Source organism: Planococcus citri, chromosome 2, assembly GCF_950023065.1.
Source record: "Planococcus citri chromosome 2, ihPlaCitr1.1, whole genome shotgun sequence".
Lineage (NCBI taxonomy): Eukaryota > Metazoa > Arthropoda > Insecta > Hemiptera > Pseudococcidae > Planococcus > Planococcus citri.
Window position 1 is genome coordinate 77,782,974 of NC_088678.1, and position 12,868 is coordinate 77,795,841.

The following is a 12,868-nucleotide window of genomic DNA, read 5'->3' on the forward strand; positions in this document are numbered from 1 at the left end:
TGCTGGAATGATGATATTTTTGCCAAATTGTACTCTAATACGTACCGGTACGTTTGAGTGAATATACGGAGCATTAGATTTGGATAAAATTGTTTTATTACGAGCAAACTGTCGTATTTACGAACAAGAATCTCATTAAGAAAATTTCCAAGGCGAACGTGGATATTCATGGGTGATTTTAATTACGATGGGAGATCTTTTTGTACACTCTGAGTAGAGTAAATCAATACTCGATCATCTTTTGAACGTCATCTACGAGAAATCTGATTTAGTGATTCTGATACCTACCTATTCTAACTTACCTTTGAGACAATAGTTACTAAAGTCGTACAGCGTAAAATATTTTCAGCAACTGAGCTGTAAAAATTGATTAATTTTTCTGATATTCAACGAATGTCGATTCAGTTCATTCGTATGTCATACTTACAATTTCATTTTGATTAAATGAATTCCGAATTCTTCGAACGGGATACATTGCTGATGAATAAGCTGTCGAATTATTTCTTCTTCAGGTAGCTGAGTAGAATGTTTCTCACCGGCTCCATTAGATGGCACTGAAACACGATTTCAAAGCGTGTAACCATTGAGAAATGCAGTTAGAAAGAGAAAGAATACTACAGGAATACGAATAGAAAGAATTCGAGTTACAACAGGTCCACATCGTGAACACTATTTCATCTTTCAAATGAAAGGAGAACATCTAGTTTAAATTATTAATCAATACTCAAAGACATCTACGCATGAAAATCATCACATCGAAAGTGACAGCTGAACGATTTACTCCTAAATTACGAGCAAGTTTCAAAAATGAACATTACGAAGATAAATTTCGAGATTTCCAGCAGTAATTAACACACAAACAATTATTTGACAATCATAAGTATATTAATTCGCGTTACAATACGAAACGAGACACCTCAAAAATCAATAATAATTAAACACGAAAACAAAACAACACAAAAACGAATCAAATAAAGCTAATATAAGTACCGAAACAAGTCAAGATGAGTCTTCTTCGTCAAAATTTTAAACAACTCGTACCTACTTAATTAAACAAAAATAAGTAAAGCTTATAAGCCAGCTCGATGGGCTTTCAATGTCCGGTAATATGCAAATCGATGAGTCTTTCTAATTTACGCATTTCCGAAACTTCGGTAGTATTGGGCACGTACTCGAAAACCAAAGGATAAACGTAATCGGCGTTATTTAAAATGTATCTAAAGGCACGATAGTCTAGAAACTCGAGACCTTTCTCTCTGGGTATTTTTCGAACACCGGAACACAATGCGAAATTGAAAACACGAGTGACGAATTCGTTATTCGAAATGATACGCAGACATTTCCAATTATTATCCTTAGCAGTTTGGATAACCTTTGAGATGGCAATAAGATGGAAATTTTCGATATGAGTGCCTTCCAAGTTCGTACCGAAAACGACGTTGAATTTATTGCCTTTGGACCAGAATATACCGTTGTAACCCATGGAATTGTCTTCGAACAGTCCCACTAGTTCTTTAGTCATTACGTAGACATTTCTCCAATTAGAGATACTTTTGGTGGTAGCGGATATTTCGCGAGCGATTTTAGCTTCGAGGTAATCAACGCATTCCTCTGGTTCTTCTGTTTCGTCGTCGTTGTTTTTGTCGTCGGAAGTTGATGGTTTAGGGTTACTTTCAGTTTCAGGAACACTCATCGAAGTTGATGGTTTAGAAGGGTTACTTTCAGGAACACTCATCGAAGAAAAAAAGTTCTCAATGTGTCGATTCGAGTTCGACTTGGACTATATAGGTAGACAAAACGAACACAACAAATTCGATTCTAAATTAGATACGAAATAGTGTAAAGAAGATTGGAAAAGAAACCAGTATACTTACTTCATTGTTATGAGTCATCCCCTTCGAATCGTTGTGATTAATATTCAAGTCTTTTCGATCAGTAATGAAGTTGCTGACGATGATCTTATCGTTGAGTTGCCATTTGAATGCTCCGAGTCCGTAGTGAAAAATACCTTTCACGCTTCCAATGAATTCGCCACCGAGTACGATATCGAAGATGAGTTTACGAACGACGTTTACTTTGACTGGTACCGGGTGATTCTCAATCGTAACGTTTAAATGGACTTCTTTGAATATTTCTGTTGTACCACCGCAACCGTCGTGAATTTTGATATCGGATCGATTCGATTCTTTCTTGATGAGATTGGGAGAACTGGTGCGGTGAATTTTTTCGTACATTTCTCGAGACATTAGAGATAACCAACAACCTGTTGAAACGACTGCGGCTACTTTCAGAGTACCGAATTGTAGCCAAATGCATGCTGGCATTTCCAGCTTAGATGGATCGAAAGGTTCATCGTTTGAAGTCATTTCGGCGAGTGGAGTCGATGAAATCTATACATTAACAGGAAATGTCGAGTCGTATTGAGTTTATATTTGAGATTTGAACAAGCTTCTGATTGGAATATTCTAACGTGGTTACTTACTTCTGCATTCAACAATTAATAAAATAACAATTACGAAGCGCGTTTCAAAACCACCGAGTTCTAAAATCAGCCTTCGAGTGTCGAGAACTTTGAATTTCGAAAAAAGAAGCACTTGAAACTTAAACTTGTTTTTTGAAAGTTGAAACTAAGCTCACAGCCTATTCAAAAATTGAAGAAAAAACTAAAAAGGAATTAGAATTAATTAAATTAAACAAGCCAGAAACTCCAGAAACCATCACACACACACACACCGCCATCGCGTTTTCAATTTCTGGATGGGGGGGGGGGAGGATCGGGATCAAGTTGACGGGAGAGCACTCGCGAAAATTCACGAATTCTTCCGAGAACGCCCGATCCGAAGAAAATATTTTTTTCCGTTTTTTTCAGATTTTTGAATTTTGAATTGATTATTGCACTTTTTTTTATTTCAATTTTCATCATATTTTTTTCTTTTGTCATTCCGAGCAGATAAACACATCTTCAGACATTATAACTGTCTAAATCTAGGTAATAGGTACATAAAATAAATAAATTTCAATGCAGAATAATTAATTTTAATAACGTACATCAGTCTTTTTCTTTTCACATTTAAAAATAATAAGAAAAAAAATAATCGAATAGGCATAGGCGATTACCCGATGCATATTTTCATTATTTGTTTATGAATGGCACTAATGCACGCATAAGGGCCACGATTTTCTGCACAAACGGGTAGTTTTTTTTTCAATTGCCAGGATCGATTTCCTTGAGACCATTGATAGAGTTTGTTGCCGTGCATAAGTAAAATTCCACGATTATATACAACTAACAGGCAACATTTCCCATAATTATCGCTCACCAGAGGAACCGTACGCCAGCTTCTTGAATTCCGGTCAAACCACATGAAGTGTGATAATAATATAACAGCAACATGGTCACCTATCATAGTAAAATTTCGCACATGAAAAGAATTTTGCCTAAATGACATATCTGACAAAGACAACCACACGTTTTGTTGAAAATCGAATTCTTCCACAACATATGTAAAAGTATCAGTAAAAGACGACTGTTGAGTCACCATCTCATAAACACCGGTAGCATGCATCCTGTACAACTTATTTCCATCGCTTGTAAACCATACGTTATACCATTCACTATTTTTATTCGAGCCTTCGTCAGAAAATACCGGCTTATCCGATAACATCATCCAACGATTCAATTCGATCGAATACTTCAATACATGGCCCCGTTTGAAACAACAGTAAACCTGGCCGCGACAATTCAACAGCGAGCTCGTATTCGTACTCTGAGACATCTGAGACCATTGAGCTGTTTTTTTCACTTCTACGCAGTTATTTAAGGAGATGAATTTTTTCGAAGATGAATTATATGCACTAAACCAAAGAAAATCGCGATTCAAAGAAAACGATGAAAACATAATGAATAAATTATCGTCCACTAAAGTTGCGGCTAGAGAAACGCAATCGGCCGGACGAATTCCAAATTCCAAAAGCTCAGAAAGACACAACGAAGCGATTTCTTCTAAATCAGCGTTCAAAACACGAATTGTCAGATTTTCGGACAGTGCAACGAACACGGGTACTTCTTCCCATTTCTTTTTTTCACCAATATTCGGCATTTTCTCAGCAGAAGCCGAAGGTATCAACGAAGTACAATTTAATATCTTCCATAATTCGTCTCGAATCGGTTGCTCCGATGAACAGTTGATTAAATCCGTAGAAGTTTCAATTTTACAGTAATTGCGATTATGATTAATTGCAAAGGCGATTTGTGGTATCAGATGATATCGATTTTTTACATCGTGGAAAATCCATTTCGAACAAGCGTTTACAATTTGATGCGGATTAACGCAGCAATGCGTCGAGGACAAAAGTAAATCTTCCAACATTTCGAAAGTAATTAAACAGATAACCAATATATCGTCTGTATCCAGTATGGTTAGAAATTTTGAAACAATTTCTTCAATATTGTCTACGATCCACGACGTAGACATGCATGCATCGATGATTAAAACGTTCGCACAAACTTCCTCGATATGGGTCTTCATCCAAGATATACACGTATTAAATAATTTTTCCATTTTCAAGAAATTGGCAGCTCTCAGTACACGAGATATAGTCTCAAGTGTTAATCGTATTTCATCGAAATAGATATATTCGACGATCATGTCGAACGTGGCTTGATCAACATCGTGAAGTGAATACGTCTCTTTTTTATTTGGTAGCTGTGTCGATACTTCTGCACATGAAACGTGCGAGGAGTTTGACTGCTTGGTGGAAAAAATTTCAGCGAAGTAACCAGACGATGAATTCAATATAAATCGATGAAGTTTATAAGTTTTTTCTTCGACATTGACTACGACATCGTAGAAATAATTATTTTTTACGAGTTTTTCCAACTTTTTTCGTTGATTTTTTTCAGAACTGGTCGAATGTTTTCTTTTTCTATCGTTCAGTAGATTGAGATTCTGAACTGAAAAAAGAAAAAATACAATGAATATCTTCGGTAATTCTAAATTAAGTCGCGAAAGTAAACGATTAATTTATGAACAATGAACATCCATTATTTTACAACCAGAACAACCAACTCAAAACAGAGACACACTTTACATATGTGTACATATCTAAAACGAAACAAAGTAGACTAATTTACCTGGATGTATGTCTCCATTGGACATTAAAAATTTATAGAATAGCTTCGTCATAATTTCGGGATCATTTTTTTCGTTGATTTCGGACAACATCGTATTACAATCATCATCCTTCACTCCATTCATGTAACAAAATCTTCGTTTAACAGCATTGACGAGTTTCGCTAAATGAGGAAGTCTATTTTCCAAACCGGCGCAAATCCATTCGGAGCAAACTTGACAAACTGTGAGCACATCACTCCTACTCGTAGTCGTATCGGTAGATGACCGGGTACTTTTGGTTAAAATTATCCATATAATGTGGTCCGATGGTAAAGATGAGAAATCTTTGTTTTTTCGCATATCTGCCAAATAAGTAGATAAATAATCAAAAATTGTAGGTAACAAGCATTGTAGATTCGGATTCTCTCGTACGAAGTAGTATAATTTGAATATACTCTCGTGTATGTTCAGATTACACTTGATGAAATTTTCGCAGGTTTCTAGATCTATTTCCATTTGTAAGTAATCCATAGCCATTATTAATTCAACGTAATTATATTGGTGTAAGACGGACTTCAAAGACTGCCCGTATATTATGTCAGCTATGGTAGAGAATGTTTCGGTATCCATCACTGATAGAGCTATCGAAATGCATTCTTGTTGGTTGGAGTACTCGATTAATAATTTTTCGAAGTAGTCCGATTTCGAGGCCAGCTGAAATCTGTCCAAGTAATAAACATCGTCATCTACTTTCACCATTACATCGTAATATTTACTTCTCCGATGAACAAGGCCAGTTACTCCTGAGTGGACTTCGGAACTCATACTTAAGGAATTTTTCACCTGCAGAAAAATATGTACTTTTGGTTTAAAATTATCCATACTACCTAAGTAGTTAGGTAATTGAAAAATGAAACACTTACTTATTTCGAAGAAGAGAAATTCAAATTTAATTTCTTTTTTTTACTGACAGAAAACCTAGACCAAGGTTCGGTCATCATTATCACTCCACTCACACCACACCACACACACACACACAAAATTTACAACAACATTAGAATCTTATCATTAGCCAATCAGACGTCTTTTTCTACACTGGAATCATGGCAGCGCGCGAAATTCAAATTTAAGGGTTATTTTATTTTATTTTTAACTTAAGTTTTGAGAAAGATTTTGATTTTGAATTTCGATATTGAATTCAGTCGTGGCAAAAAGTAAATCAATCAGCACAAGTAGCACAACAAATTTTAAATTTTGATCCGGGCAAATAAAAATTGAAAGACATGCTAGTCCCCAGAGTTGTATTGTATTGTATGTAATTGTAAATTCAAAATTGTATTCAATTTTTTCCAAAAAAAAATAATATCTTTAGTAACGAAAAAATCTGGATCAAGTAAAACAAACGAGAGCGAGAAGTGACAACTGACAAAATTTCAGCAAAAGAAAAAAGCTTTTTGGCAAAATTCTATTCTGACAAAAAACTAAAAAGAGTCTACTTAATAGACAATTTTTGAAAAAAAAATAAATTTTTTGAATTTTTTTGAGCTATTTTACTGAAAAGCAAATTTTTTTAATAAGTTTTGATTTCCAAATTGAGCTATAAAGCTGAAATTTGGGACTTACCTTATTTTCGACTCGCCAAATCGATTGGAAACGATTTCAAATCGTTTTGAGCAGTTCTGGAGCTGGAGCCTCCAGCACATTTTAGAAGCTTGAAATTTCTACAAAATTTCATCAAATGAAGTTAGAAAGCGGAAATCCGAAATTCACGCAGCAATCCAATTTAAACACGTCATTAAGTCGACTGCTGATGGGATTGAGTCATTTTGTGGCCACCAGCAACGTTTTGAAAATTCTTGGAGTCTCCAATGGATTTTTTAAACTTGAAATTTCATCAAAAGCAGTTGGAAAGCTAAAATTTATTCTGTTCACTTATTTCAATACTCTAGGGAGTCGACTGCAAGTGGATTTCAAGTCGTTTTGGAGCCTCCAGCAGATTTTTCGATGCTCGAAATTTTCATAAAATTTTACCAAACAGAGACGCCCCATTTTTGACACTACTCTGAGGTGGATCGCAGGCAGTTTCAATTTGTTCTGGAATCTCCAGCAGATTTTTAGAAACTTCTGTTTTTTAAGAAATGCCACAAAATCTATCCGAATCAACTTTTGGCTTTCCAACTCCATTTGATGATATTTTGTAGGAATTGCAATTTGCAACCTTAAAAAATTTACTGAAGGCTCCAGTAATTTCCAAAAACTCGCTGAAGGCTCCAAAACAACTTGAAATCTACTTGCAGTCGACTCCTTAGCGTGTGTTGAAATTAGTTTACAGAATAAATTTTAGCTTTCCAACTGCTTTTGAGGATATTTTGTAGAAATTTCAAGTTTCAAAAATCTGCTGGAGGCTCCAGAACTGCTCAAAACGGTTTGAAATCATTTCCAATGGATTTGGCTAGTCGAAAATCGGGTAGGTATGTCCCAAATTTCAGCTTTGCTCAATTTGGTAAAATTTTGATTTTTTTTCTCATTTTTGGCCTAAATTTGATTTTCAAAAATTCACTAAAAATCGAAAAGTATATTTTAACTGAACTGGTCACGCTTATAGGAAATTTGACGAAGAATAATTGTAGTTCAATCACGTTTTTCCCTCTAAACCTTCATTATTCGGCGATATAGCCGAAAAAAGTAGTCTGACAAAGGTTAATGACCTCTTCCGGGGGTATCAGACAAGTTGCAGTGTGCAACTTTGGTCAAATTATTTTCGAGTCTATCGTGAATCGAGTTTACGTTTTAAATTGTCGATTTTCATTTTTTAAAACAATTTTCATAAAATTAACAACTTTATCCCCTTTCTCACTATTGAAGGTGAAATCGGCATTTTGGGAAAAGATGAATTGGCCATGCTGATAGGAAATTAGCGTAGAACCACTACCACTATTGTTCGAACATTTTTCCTATCGGACCCTTCATTTCGGCGATACAGCCGAATAACCTGCAGTATCTGTAAAGGTTAAGGACCTACGAGGGTAGCTTTCAAGTTGCGGGCTGCAACTTTTGATGGGTTGTTTTAGAGACCAATCCGAACAAATGATGTGAAATTCAGATTTCCCCCAATTTTTTCGAAGTTAGACTAAAAATTTTGCTAAAATGACTGGACTATACTTATGGCAAGACTTTGACAATTTTTGTTTCTTAAAAGAAAAAAAAAGAGTCTTTTTTCAGCAATTTTGCTAAAAAGTTGAATTTTTTTTGTCAAAAGACAAGTCTTTGAAAAATGTTGGCAAAACCTCAAACGCAGTTAATTTTAGGTACACGATTAGTACGATAGTAAAAACTAAAAAGTGATACTTTTTGTCAATTTCTGACTGAAAAGCAAAATTTCTTGTCATTTTCAAAAAAATAAAAAATAAGAATTTTTGACAATTACTGTCAGAATGCAAAAAGGCAAAACTTAATTTTTTAGCAAATCTCCAGACTGAGAGTTGTCATCCTCATCAATTTACAATAATTTAAAAAAAAAAAAAAAAAAAAAAAAAAAACAGACAAAACTACAGCAATTTTAGCAAAACAAAAAGGAGGATTTTTTTGCAATAATTAAATGATTCCTGGCAAAAAAATGATAGTTTTGAATTTTTGTCAGAAAAGCGAAACTTTTTTCCAACTTTTAAAAATGAAAGCGGTAAGGTGAGGCTTTTGGCTAGCTTTGAAAAAAAATAAGACTTCTCGAAGGTTTTTGCAAGAAAAAGAAATGTAATTTTTAGCGATTTTTTAAAAAGCGAGAATTCTTGACGATTTTTTAGATATTTTTTTTTTCTAAATTTAATAAATAAATTACGATACAGAATAATTAATTTTAATTAAATCAGTCTTTTTACAATAATTAATAAGCAAAAAAAAATTGACTAGAAAATTACACGATGCATTACATTAATCTGTGCGAAAATTTTGCTTGTGTCTATGAACGGCACTAATGCACGCATAAGGCCCATAAGGGCCACGATTTTCTGCACAAACGGGTATTTCTTTTTTCAATTGCCAGGTTTGATTTCTTTGAGAGCATTCATAGAGTTTGTTGTCGAGCAAATGTAAAAGTCTATCTTCAAACTGGGTAAACAAAAAAGATTTTCCATACACAGAACTGTTCACCAGAGGAAACTCACGCCACCTTCTCGAATTCCGGTCAAATGACCTGAGACGTGATGTTAATATCACAGCAAGTGAGCGACCTATTATGGTAAAATTTCGCACGTGTGAAGAACTTTGTGTAAATGACGTATCTGATAACGACAACCATACGTTTTGTTGGAAATCGAATTCTTCCACAACATATGTAAAAGTATTGGTAAAATACGACTGCTGAGTCACCATTTCACGAACATTGTTAGCATACAACCTGTACAACTTATTTCCATCGCTTGTAAACCATACGTTATACCAATCAATTTTCGAGCCTTCGTCAGAAAATACCGGCTTATCCGATAACATCATCCAACGATTCAATTCCATCGAATACTTCAATACGTGGCCCTGTTTGAAACAACAGTAAACTTGGCCCCGACAATTCAACAGCGAACTCGTATTGGTACCCTGAGACATCTGAGACCATAGAGTCGATTTTTTCACGTCTACGCTGTTATTCAAAGAGATGAATTTTTTTAAAGATAAATTATATACACCGAACCAAAGAAAATTACGATTCAAAGAAAACAATGAAAACATAACGAATAAATTATCATCCAATAAAGTCGCGGCTACAGAATTAATGCCACCATCCGAACGAATTCCAAATTCCAAAAGCTCAGAAAGACACAATGAGGCGATTTCGTCTAAATCGGCGTTCAAAACATGAATTGTTGTCAAATTTTTGGACAATGCGACGAACACGGGTACTTCTTCACATTTCTTTTTTTCACCAATATTCGGCGTTTCCTCAGTGGAAGGTATCAACTTGGTACAATTTAAAATCTTCCATAATTCGTCTCGAATCGGTTGCTCCGATGAACAGTTGATTAAATCTGTAGGAGTTTCGATTTTATAGTAATTGCGATTGCGATTAATTGCAAGGGCGATTTCTGGTATCAGATGATATCGATTTTTCACATCGTGGAAAATCCATTTTGAACATGCGTCTACAATTTGATGCGGATTAACGCAGCAATGCGTCGAGGACAGAAGTAAATCTTCCAACATTTCGAAAGTAATTAAACAGATAACCAATGTATCGTCTGTATCCGGTATGGTTAGAAATCTTGAAACAATTTCTTCAATATTGTCTACGATCCACGACGTAGACATGCATTCATCGATGATTAAAACTTTCGCACAAACTTCCTCAATATGCTCCCTCATCCAAGATACACACTTATTAAATAATTTTTTCATTTTCAAAAAATTGGCAGCTCTCAGAACACGAGTTATAGTCTCAAGTGTTAATTGCAATTCATCGAAATATAAATATTCGATGATCATGTCGAACGTGGCTTGATCAACATCGTGAAGTGAATACGTCTCAATTTTATTTGGTTGCTGTGTCGATACTTCTGCACATGGAACGTTCGAGGAGTTGGACTGCTTGGTGGAGAAAATTTCAGCGAAATAGCAGGACGCTGAATTCAATATAAATCGATGAAGTTTATAAGTTTTTTCTTCAACATTGACTACGACATCGTAAAAATAATTTTTTTCTACTAGTTTTGCCAACTTTTTTCGTTGATTTTTCTCAGAACTGGTCGAAAGTTTTCTTTTTCTATTTTCCGGTAGATTGAGATTCTGAACTGGAAAAAAAAAAAAAAATACAATGAATATCTTCGGAAGTTAAAATCAATTATCAAAAGTAAAGGATTAATGTACCAACTCAAAACGGAGAAAGACTTTACATGATTACGTACATCAGATCAATTTACCTGGATTTATGTCTCCATTGCACATTAAAAATTTGTAGAATATCTTCGTCATCATTTCGGGATTTATTTTTTCGGCGATTTCGGACAACATCGTATTACAATCATCATCCTTCACTCCATTCATGTAAAAAAATCTTCGTTTGACAGCATTGACGAGCTTCGCTACATGAGGAAGTCTATTCTCCAAACCGGCACAAATCCATTCGGAGCAAACTTGACAAACTTCGAGCACATCGCTCTTCGTAGTCTTGGGGTTACCTAACCGGGTACATTTCCTTAAAATTATCTGTAGGATGTGGTCAACTGGTAAAGATGAGAAATCTTTGTTATTTCGCATATCTGCCAAATGAATAGATAAATATTCAAAAACCGACGGTAGCAAACATTGTAGATTTGGATTCTCTCGTACGAAGTAGTATAATTTGAATATACTCTCGTGTAGGATGGGCATATGACACTTGATGACATTTTCGCAGGTTTCTAGATCTATTTCCATTTGTAAGTAATCCATGGCCATTATTAATTCAACGTAATTATTGTGGTGTAAGACAGACTTCAAAGACTGTCCGTATATTATGTCAGCTATGGTAGAAAATGTTTCGGTATCAATCACTGATAGCGTTACCGAAATGCATTCTTGTTGGTTAGAATACTCGATTAATAATTTCTCGAAATAGTCCGATTTTGAGGCCAGTTGAAATTTGTCCAAGTAATAAACATCGTCATCCACTTTAACCATGACATCGTGATATTGACTTCTGCGATAAACTGGCTCAGTTAATCTTGTTTCGATTACGATATCCATGCTGCTATAGGAATTTTTCACCTGCAGAAAAATACGTATTTTTGGTTTAAAATTATCCATACTAGGTAAGTAATTAACAAATGAAACACTTACTTGTTTCGAAGAAGAGAAATTCAAATTTAATTTCTTTTTACTAACAGAAATCTAGACCGTCATCCTTATCATCTACACTACACTATTTTTTAGTATTATTTACATTCGAATCCACTCATGACTCACTCATCACTACACACACACAAGCACAAAATACAACAACACATTGACGTTATCATTAGCCAATCAGATACGTCTTTTTCTACACTGGAAGTCTGGAAACATGGCAGCGCGCGCAATTCAAATATAGGGGTTATTTTATTTTATTTTTAATTTTTGAGAAATATTTTGATTTTGAATCAGCTGAAAAAATTTTAATTTTTGACCCGGCAAATAAAAATTGAAAGACATCCTACGATCCAGGTCTCCACTTCCCCAGTGCTGTATTGTATTCAATTTTTTCCAAAATAATAGCTTTAGTAACGAAAAATGCTCGAAACAGTAATAAAATCAATTAATCAAACAAGTGAGAAGTGACAACTGACAACAGACAACTGACAAAATTTCAGCAAAAGGAAAAAGCTTTTGAGCAAAATTCTATTCTGACAAAAAAGAGACTAAAAATACTAATAGACAATTTTTGAAAAAAAAGAGATTTTTTGAAATTTTTTTAGCCATTTAGCCATTTTACTGAAAAGTGAAAAGCGAATATTTTTATAATTTTTGACTTTGACAATTTTTGTTCTTTAAAAAAGACGAAAAGGGAGGCTTTTCTCTGTAATTTTGCTAAAAAGGGAAAATAAGAGTCAAATTTTTGTACCAGAAACTTTGAAGGCTTTTCAAACACGAATCACGATGGCAATGTTTTCTGTTAAAAACATTCAATTAAGTATTTAAAGCTCCGCTGCAATGCTTTCCTCCTGCTTGGATTTTTCTTCACAAGTAAAGTGTTCATTTAGCATGTTCGCGGGGAAAAATTCTTGGAGGACAAATCGCGATGGGACGAAGTCCCT

The 12,868-nt window shown here is 34.6% G+C and overlaps 3 protein-coding genes across 3 annotated transcripts; all 3 read right to left on the bottom strand.

Annotated features, from left to right (window-relative positions):
• Positions 1-872: 872 nt before the first annotated feature.
• LOC135833743 (uncharacterized) lies at positions 873-2,741 on the bottom strand. The gene is made up of 3 exons (XM_065347506.1): positions 2,483-2,741; positions 1,875-2,390; positions 873-1,780 (listed from the first exon to the last, which is right to left on the bottom strand). Exons 2-3 carry the CDS (start codon positions 2,364-2,366, stop codon positions 1,094-1,096), a joined length of 1,179 nt encoding a protein of 392 aa, XP_065203578.1. The 5' UTR covers positions 2,367-2,390; positions 2,483-2,741; the 3' UTR covers positions 873-1,093.
• Positions 2,742-3,020: 279 nt separating this feature from the next.
• On the bottom strand, positions 3,021-6,190 carry LOC135833718 (uncharacterized). Its single transcript, XM_065347474.1, has 3 exons — positions 6,038-6,190; positions 5,135-5,957; positions 3,021-4,954 (listed from the first exon to the last, which is right to left on the bottom strand). The coding sequence occupies exons 2-3, from the start codon at positions 5,937-5,939 to the stop codon at positions 3,114-3,116; spliced, it is 2,646 nt and encodes an 881-aa protein (XP_065203546.1). The 5' UTR covers positions 5,940-5,957; positions 6,038-6,190; the 3' UTR covers positions 3,021-3,113.
• A 2,761-nt stretch (positions 6,191-8,951) lies between these two features.
• Positions 8,952-12,147, bottom strand: LOC135833717 (uncharacterized). The gene is made up of 3 exons (XM_065347473.1): positions 11,916-12,147; positions 11,018-11,843; positions 8,952-10,888 (listed from the first exon to the last, which is right to left on the bottom strand). The coding sequence occupies exons 2-3, from the start codon at positions 11,820-11,822 to the stop codon at positions 9,042-9,044; spliced, it is 2,652 nt and encodes an 883-aa protein (XP_065203545.1). The 5' UTR covers positions 11,823-11,843; positions 11,916-12,147; the 3' UTR covers positions 8,952-9,041.
• Between the last annotated feature and the right edge of the window lie 721 nt (positions 12,148-12,868).